The sequence below is a fragment of the Ochlerotatus camptorhynchus genome, unplaced genomic scaffold (assembly GCF_037179485.1).
Source record: "Ochlerotatus camptorhynchus isolate MF236.1 unplaced genomic scaffold, CSIRO-AGI_Acam_v1.1 ptg000547l, whole genome shotgun sequence".
Lineage (NCBI taxonomy): Eukaryota > Metazoa > Arthropoda > Insecta > Diptera > Culicidae > Ochlerotatus > Ochlerotatus camptorhynchus.
In genome coordinates, this window is record NW_027041030.1 from 471,243 (window position 1) to 480,671 (window position 9,429).

A 9,429-nucleotide genomic window follows, 5' to 3' on the forward strand; every position below is an offset into this window, starting at 1 on the left:
GCTTAGGAAGATCCGAAACATCTTTAAAAGTGGTCAATCCATGAAACTGATCCTAGAACTCCGCAGTTTTTTTTTTTCAAATACATTACGAACTGTGATATAAGAATTTGGGATCATGGCATAAACATTGTAACTAATGAAGACTTCCCACCGTATTTGGCGCGGACGTCTTCACTAGCCAGCCGAGCTAGCTTAACTCTAATTTTCAGGGTCGGCAAACCGCACTAGAAGAAACTCACCTGAATCCAACCAACGACAAAATCCCAACCTGAAACTTTTCTTTCGGTGCATGCAGAATTTAGAACACAAGCGTTACGTTAAGAACACCAAGCCAAAAATATATTCAATCAAATCAAACTTTGGAGCACTTTTTTTTTATTTAGGAAAAGGAAAATGTTCTAAGGGTTTGACTCACTGTCTGATGTCTGCTGATGCTTGCCTCGCTGATACCGCCGCCGCCGCTGCCGTTGGATGCCACGTGTTTCCTCGTCGCTGGATCGCTTCACCCTTACCAGGGCCGATGCTGATACCGTTCCGATACAAAACGTGGTGCTAGGTCGTGTGTTGACGTACGACCGGTTCAGCGCATCTGGGAAGCGGTTCACTGTGCACAATCTTCACACACTTCGAGAGGAATTCAACCTAACTCACACCGCGACCCCTTGTCTCACCGGTTTTAAACTTGACGGACAGTTCTTGAGGGTGTCGACTTAAATTACACAAACCGGGAGACGACCTCTCGGAATATTAACTGGCCTCAACGTCAGTGATATGGAGGTCCAGTTTACCACCACGTGGCCACTAAAGCGCGCACTACCGTGTATTGTTCTTCGCGAGTTAGGTTTCACTTGGAGCTAAGCTCCTTTAACGTTTTTTTATTGAGACTCAACCGGCAAGAGTACTTATTACTGACTGTCCTTTAACTTCTCTAACACCGGTAGAATAACGGGTTTGAATCTCACTTGCTGAACTTTTCTAAAATGCACCAATCTTCTTCGCTTCCCAGGATACAAGAATTATCATCATACGATCATCAGCCCATCGATGACGATCGTATCACGTGATTTACGCGCCTTCGGGTTTTTCTCACTTCGTGCGAGTCGAGCAGTAGGTGGTAATCTTCGCTGTAGCAATGTTCGAGCAGTGGAGCCACCTGATTCCCTGCACTAGCTAGAATTTCAAAAACCCTATCTGCACAACTCCTATCTGACTCGTAGGGTTGTGAGTCGTCTCATTTGACGATACATTCAGTATTTTTATCGTGCTGCTCGTCTTTTGGAATGATTTTTTTTTTTTTTTTCAAAATTAAGCATGACAACGGTTCACAACTTCCTCGGTCTATTTTATTAAAAAATGTTTTCTACTTTACGGCATTGGAGTTCATCAAATAGAAATAAAATTTATTAGGTTTTAATTTATATAATTCAATAAATTCTTGCATGAAATTTATATTTAAATACAATGGTATTTCATAAGGCAAATCTGACACCAAAATATAGTTTATAAGGTTGAAACATTCGTCGAAGGTTACAACATGGCCATTAGATCGTCGTCTGGAAGATCTGGAACATCCGTAAAATGGTCAATCCATGAAACTGATCCATGAGTTCCACGGTTTTTTTTTTTCGAAAACACGTGGAACTGTGATATAAGAAATAATTTGGAGTCATAACATAAACATGAACCCGAATGAACGGAAGATCCGTTAAAGTGGTGCATCGTTGATACTGATTCTAGAACTTCGCGGTTTTCTCGGGAACACTTCGAAGTGTGATTTTTCGAAGAAAAAAAATTACGGTTTATTCACAGTTTCATGTATGAAACACTTTTACGGATGTTTCGGATCTTCCAAATAATGGTCCAATGGCCAGCCAGGTTCATGTTTATGTCACGAGCCCAAATTTATTGTTATAACGCAGTTCCTGATATTTTTTGAAATAAACTGCGGAGCCCTATGATCAGTTTCATGGATTTACCACTTTTAAGGATGTTTCGGATTTTCCGGTGGATGGTCCTATGGCCATCCAGGTCCAGGTTTTTGTCATGATCCCAAACTCTTTCTTATATCACAGTTCCAAATGTTTTTGAAAAAAAACCGCGGAGCTCTAGGATCAGTTTCGTGTATTGACCAATTTTATGGATGTTCCGAACTACCCGAGGACCGTTCCGTTGTCTCCAGGATCCATATATAAGAACCATGACTCTATTCTGGCTATTTATGAACATTTGTGCCCATTAATCTAATTTATGGATCTTAGGCCACTTGCAAAACCCAGAAGCACATCTTTAAAAAACGTGTAACGACTCTTTTCGCTTTTGAATAATTTGCACGTTGGACGGTTTGACCTCGGACTTGTTCGCTGCAGCGTGAACATCGCAGCATTCCTAGCAGCCCAATACATACACCTCAGAATGATGATTGCGCTTGGCGCTAATTTACGGAATACCATTTTAATGGCATGTTTTCGATTGAATTTAAAAATATTATAACCTACCTACTTGAACACAGGAACCTACCTAACTAATTGAACTAGGTTGCCAAATCACGAATGATCTGGTTAACATTTCCATCGTGGAAGCCTTTCGCTCCTCGAGTGGTGAATCTCAGAATTACGAATTCGCGTTTTGGATCCTCTGAAGCTTTAGGTGGTGGCACTTAGCACAACTCTCCCAGATTGGCATGCCATACTCAATAGCAATGAGAAGGTAGAGCGACCTGATCAAGATGTTACACTTGGTGGATGTCTTGTCCACATGGGATCGGAATAGCAATTTGCTATCGAGGGTGAGACCATGGTAGACTTCACTCGACCATTCAATGGGAGTGCTATCAAAATGGATCTTGACATTAGCAGGTGGAACAAGCCAAGGTGAATTCGAATATGTAAACAGAATGGTCGGACAGAACATCCAGGCCTGATTGTAGTTTACTTGCCAGAGCACGGATCACTCGACCCTTATAGATGATGGAGGTGTCATCTGCGAACATTGACACGATACCACCACCCGGCAGAGGAGGAACGTCTGACGTGAAAATGTTGAATACGATAGGCCCATGCAGGCTACCCTGAGGGACCCCTGCATCAACGTTGAACGTGTCAGAGGGGACATTGTTCAAGTAGACCTGGAATGATCTGCCCGACAAGAAGTTTTTGATGATCTTCACGAGGTAGATCGGAAAGTTGTATCGATGCAGCTTGTACACTAGGCCATCATGTCAGACATTGTCGAACGACTTCTCGACTTCCAACAATACCAGATGTACTGGAAACGGACTTGTTCTGCTTGATGATGTTAGTAACCCATGCGATGGTAGAGTGGACTTTCCTAAACCCGAATTGCCCTTTGAAAAAGATGTTATTATCATTTGAAAACAGCAGCAGACGGATGAGTATCAACTTTTTGAAAAACTTCGAGATGGAGGACAAGAGCCTGATGGGGCGATATCTTTTGGCACTGTAGGGTCTTTGTCAGGCTTGTGAATTGGAATGACTTTGGCTAACTTTCAGCATGCAGGGAAGTAGCCAAGCACCAAAAACTTATTGAAGACCGCTGCAAGGTGCAACTTGAGTTTGTCCACTCCACTGACACCGAGTCAGCTTGATGATATTTTGTCGAAGGTCTGCTACCGACCCATCCCTGATGTTGATTTGTCTGGGCAGTAAGCCGCAATGATGGTGATGGGGCCAAGCGATGTGCCGACTTCAACCGATAATTTTGAGATGAAAGTTCGGCAGCTGGTGGCAGTTGATGTTACGCCTCACAGCAACGGCTACTCCCTCTCCTCTTGCACTGGTTCTGTCGAGTCTCAAGAGCGGAAAGTCCGATAGGTAGATGTTGACTTCCGGTTTTAGATGGGTTTCGGTGATGATTTCCTTGGCGTTAAGGAAGTCAAGCAGTTCGATATGCTTGTTCTTCAGCGAACAAGCGTTCCAATTTGCAATCTTTATAACTTCACGGTCCATACTTAGTAACAAGAGACAGGGCAACATGAAGCTAGTCAGGCCGAGTCTTGCAGGTGCGCAGGATGATGATGACCTCTGCCACGAGTGTCACAAGTTCCTCCGATGTAAATGGGGAATCGTCGACGGACTCACCTGACACAGCACTGGCATACGATAAACCAAGGGCAGTGGAGGGACCTTGATTCGGCTGGGCCGCTGCAGCAGTGAGGCGAGCTGGGCTGATTGTCGGCTGGGGGCCGCTTGCTCTGTTGGAGAATACCCAGCGGGGGTGCTAAGGGCTCGTTGATTGTTGAGGGGACTGGATTGCAGGGTACTGAGCATCAGTGATTGCCGGGGGCGCACGATTATTGCAGTGGTGACCGGTCTGGTTGCCTGTTGCCGTCTTTTGGCGATTATGAATGAATTCCGCTCGCTTGGGGCAGTCGCGGTTTCCACCGCAGTTGGCACACTTTGGCTCGTTGTCAGCAGCTTGACCACAGGACGCTGTTGCGTGGGTACCTCCACACTTGTCGCAGCGTGGCTTCATATGGCAATGTTTCGTGCCGTGGCCGTAAGAGATGCAGTTCACGCACTGCGTTACTTCACGGTGTTGAGGTCTGTACGACTGCCAAGGGATGATAACCTCGAACAGATCTCGGATGTTGTCCTTCAGCCCTTCATTAAGTAGCTGATGTTCGGCAAGGGTTGCCGATTCATCGCATACACTGCCTGGTTGTAGACCAAGGCGCTCCAGCTCAGCATTCACAAAGGCTGCCTCGAATGACGGAAAACCTCGCAAAACAACCTTCAGCAGCTTCAGAGATGGCAAATCATGGGTTTTAAAAATCCACCTTGTTGTCCTTTAGGAAACTTCCGATCGCCTAGTACTACTCCAGCCTGAAGCACATAATTTTTGTTCCGACGCTGCAGAGCTTGAACCGAGGCTGTAGGCTGTGATCTGTTAACACAGTCCTAAGCTGGTCGACATCCTTCGTCGAAGTTTAGAGTGGGGGAATCCGCTCCTTTTTTTATGATGGCAACAGCGTCACCACCACTTCCATTGACTTCCTCTAACACTACGAAGAAGGGCCGAACGCAGACCGGAGCGTCAAAGAACGACGCTGAAAACCGTGTGCTACAAAGCAACTACAACTACTGCTGATGCGCTACTTCCCTTAGCTCAGTCGGTAAAGGCACAGGTGACTGGGCTCGATTCTCGGTCCGGTCTAGGAATTTTTTGGGTTGGACAACTTCTCGACTTCCCTGGGCATAGAAGTATGATTGTTCCACACAATTATACCAATGCAAAAATGGTACAGGCATCGAAAGCTCTCAATTAATAACTGTGGAAGTGCATATAGAACACTAAGTTGAGAGCACGCTAAAACCTAATATGTCATACGCAATAAGCTTGAAATGCGAGGAAGAAGAAGATGATGCGCTAGTACGCTGACGTATCATCTGTTTTTGGCGAGTTGGACCAGACTGGCCAGAGCGAAAAAAAACGAAGTACTAAAACCGAACAACTCAAGAAGGCGAGCGGGAATCCGAACCGAACTGAACATCTTGATGGCTAACCCTAATAAAATAGTTATTATTTTGCTTAACGACATGTTCTGGGTATAATCCAAAACATTTGTGGAATCGTTCAATCATTTGGGTTATCATTCGTGTATGGTACTTTTTTATTAGGGAAGCAGAGCATGGTTAATACAGCTAACAGCAGATCTGACTTTATTTCAAATCAAAATGAGTAATCGTCCAGAATGAATTTAAAGGGTGAAGGGTGCTTTGGGCTCTTGAGTAAGAAAGCTTATAAAATTTCAGCCTGTCAATTAATTCTACATCCGTATAATCACCGAAACATTCTCTCGCTTCGATTGCTAGGTGTTAGCGATGGTTCTAGTCAACGTTATTTACCCTACTGATCATAACAAAAAAAAAATTAAAAACTTTTAAATGTTATTATACAAATGCTTGATGTTAAAATTACGCTTTGAAATATGCACTCAAAAGCCATTTCAGCCACTTCAATGTATATTTTGTCCAACACAAGGAAATGACACGACATGCATCTCCCCAGGCAATAGCATGGCAAACAAATAATCTTCCTGGAATTTCGTTCCATTGTCACACATTACATTGTCTAGCCCTAGGTAGTTTAGTAGTTGATATTACATTTCCAGTTGTATGCACTTTCATAAACGAAAATCTGAAAGCGCGTTGGGCCATGACACTGGCAGAAGCGAAAAGAAAACAGTTCGCTTAATTAACTTTCTTTTTTTCTTCTCTTCATTCTACGCGTTCATTTACACCCACCGGACGACACCGACGACAACGATGACCGCCGTTGCTCTGCTCGGAATTCTTCTCCATGAAACCCGGAACGGAAATTTAATTAAACTTCCAACAACGGCGCGTTCACCCACATCCGAATTCCGTCGCAACACTGGTCCAGGTGGCACATCGACGCGCCAATCGAAGGGCTGGCGAGCGGAGCACAAAGCAGCTCGGACGCTCGGTATCATCATGGGAGTGTTCCTGCTCTGCTGGTTGCCATTTTTCCTCTGGTGAGTAGCCAATTTTCCAATCTCCTAATTGCGCAACGAAAAATCGAAAGCACAATGAGTCCAAATTCTTCATTTCTTCCGTCCTCCCGTTAGGTACGTCATCACAACCCTGTGCGGCGAAGAGGCGTGCCCCTGTCCGGACGTGGTCATAACGGTGCTCTTCTGGATCGGCTACTTCAACTCGACGCTCAATCCGCTCATCTACGCTTACTTCAACCGGGACTTTCGGGAAGCGTTCCGGAACACGCTGCAATCGCTGCTGCCCTGCTTCGGCAAGAAGGACCCCTTCGACGGGCACAGCGCCTACTATGTGTAGTATTAAGGGTGTGCTGGCCCCCCGTTCCCACCACCTTAGGATTAAGACCGGTAAAATTGTTTCTCGACTTCTCTTGGTTCACGGTTTGCGTGGGAGGATGCAGCAAAGCGGGAAGTGGGTTGGTGGACTGAACATTTTCCCCCCTCCCAACCTTTGGCTAGCTCCGGGCGTAATTTTACTTTAATCCTTGTTTTTGTTTGTTCATTTCGGTGCAGAGGAGATTTCGGTGGCTCGACAGTTTGAAACTCAATTCCATTAGATGGACGAGGATTTACGACTAAAGCTGCCGGGCGGTGACTGGGGAGGGCTGGAGCTTGGTAATGGAATTTGAGTGTGGTGCACTTTGATTGAGTGTTGTTTATCGGATTATGTTTCTGTTTTTTTTTTGTTATTGTTTAAAGAGAGGGAGAAATTTTTGTTACCCAAACCGAAAACCAAATCGTAAACGGATTTGATTGGATACAATTAATTGCTTTGAAATGGTGCTGGTTGCAGCCAAATATTAGCTAGAAAAAACTACCCTATGGGGTTGTACGCAATGGCGACGTAGGACTACTGTTAACTGGAGCAGGAGCTTGTGTTTAGTGTAGGAATAGGAATTTGAGCGGGGTTCTCTCTGTTTATACTCTTTAGTATGACGCGCTTGACAAAGATGGCCCACAGCAACTCACGAAGAGCTACTGATTCCGATCAATAGCGCTGCGGCTTCTTCCTCCTTCTATGGATGGTCATGTGGACTGCAGCTCACTGCTTGCAGGCAACCTTTCGTTGTGTACCGGAGAACACCGTTTGGTGAGATCGGATGAAATTCAACTTTGAAATCTGTGTAAGGGGAAATCGCTTTTTGCAGTCAATCGGTGATAATTTTAATTATCATAGCAACAGTTGCACATTCGTCCAATTTTCAACAATAACATTTTGAAAAATGATAAAATCTTAATTTTACCAGATTCGTAGAAAAAAAATCCTATCGATTGGCATATTAAGAATTAAAATACATCATCTCTGGATCAAAATCAGACCACTTTCATGCAGCGACCGACTTTGGTTTTTAAAATCACACCCCACTGCCTTCAAGTTCATAGTATGTTAGATTTAGACATATCTATATACAGCTGGAAGTAGGCGTAACAGCTTTTGTAAACAATTATTTCTCTCGATGATTTTTAGGTATTCAAGGAATGCCCACACAAACCAACATTAACGTCGTGTAGAGGAAGTCTTACCCTACCTGATGGTGATGTTGATTTGTGTGGACGAGTCTTGACTTTCAAGACATCATCGAAAGAAGTCCTTGTTTACAAAAGCTGTTACGCCCTTATTCCAGCTCTATATTGATATGGGAACTGACATCCGATTGATGACCTTGACAAATGTCCAAAAAATACTCTTTTTCAAATTTATGGTGGTCATGAAAAGGATCGTTTTGTCGTGATGGTTGAGTAGTGCTGAGCTATTAGGGTGTTAAACACAGATGAGGCTGGTGAGCTGTATGTTGTTTGGAATGAGGGTGACGCCCTTGGCATAGATGTCCCACAGCGACTTACGAAGATTCCGATCAATAGCGGTGCGGCTTCTTCCTCCTTTTATGGATGTTTGTGTGGGCTGCTGCAGCTCGCCGCTTGCAGGCAGCCTGTGTACTGGAGAACAATGTTCAACGCCACGCGCTGAAAGCACTGCTGCTGCTGCTGCTGATGCCGACGACTAGACACCACCACACACGGTTATTGGAACTGAACCCGATCAGCGGTTGAGGTCAGCATTGATAGCTAGCTGCTTTCGGGGAGCCTTTCGTTGTGTACTGGAGAACACCACCACTCACCACGCGGTGATTGAATAAACATTGTTTGGTGAACCCGATGGAATTCCACTTTGAAATCTGTGTTAAGGAAATCGCTTTTCGCAGGCAATCTGGGATAATTTTAATAATCATAGCAACAGTTGCGCGTTCGTGCAATTTTCAATAATAACGTTTTGAAAAAAATGATAAAGTCTTAAATTAAACAGATGCGTTGAAATATTTCTGATCGATTGGTGATAAAATTATTGAAATTGGTCGAGGGTTAGCTGAGTTATTAACGTTAAAAATCTTTCATAATATTGTCACATGTTCCAATTTTGGTTTTCACAAAGTGTACCTCCATATAGAAATCACTACGTCAAAAATACCCGTCAACTACGATCCTCACAGTAGTCTAAAAATTCATGGCATGAGCAATAATACCGTGGATCATGACTCATCATCATCATTGTCCCACATATGGGTACAGCCAGCCATCAAGGGTTCAATGAGCTAAAGAGTGAAGTTGAGGATGGCTATAATTTACCGGAGTTGATCGACCACTTTTATCGTCGTCATTTTTTCATACCATTTTCCGCATGCCATCCCAAACGAAAACCTTCCCTCTTTAGATCGCGGGTACAAGTTGAGTGTTAACGCAATGTGGACGAAAGCGGAACGGAAACGGACACTTTGACAGTTGTCACAAATTACATCAAGAAGCCTAGCCGATGTTGATTTGGTTCTAACTAGTTTTCAATCCGACAAGTAGGCTTACTCAGATCGGGCTTTTCCGCTTCCGCTGTCATTACGCTTGGG

At 44.2% G+C, this 9,429-nt stretch overlaps 1 protein-coding gene across 1 annotated transcript in view; it reads left to right on the forward strand.

The window, feature by feature from the left end:
* The window catches only part of LOC135713224 (octopamine receptor beta-3R-like), a 390,570-nt gene extending 383,590 nt beyond the window's left edge, over window positions 1-6,980 (forward strand). The window contains exons 9-10 of the mRNA XM_065236330.1: window positions 6,403-6,514; window positions 6,608-6,980. Of these exons, the coding sequence (XP_065092402.1) occupies window positions 6,403-6,514; window positions 6,608-6,830 (335 nt within the window). The 3' untranslated portion in view covers window positions 6,831-6,980. The remainder of the gene's footprint in view (window positions 1-6,402; window positions 6,515-6,607) is intronic.
* The last annotated feature ends 2,449 nt before the right edge of the window (window positions 6,981-9,429 follow it).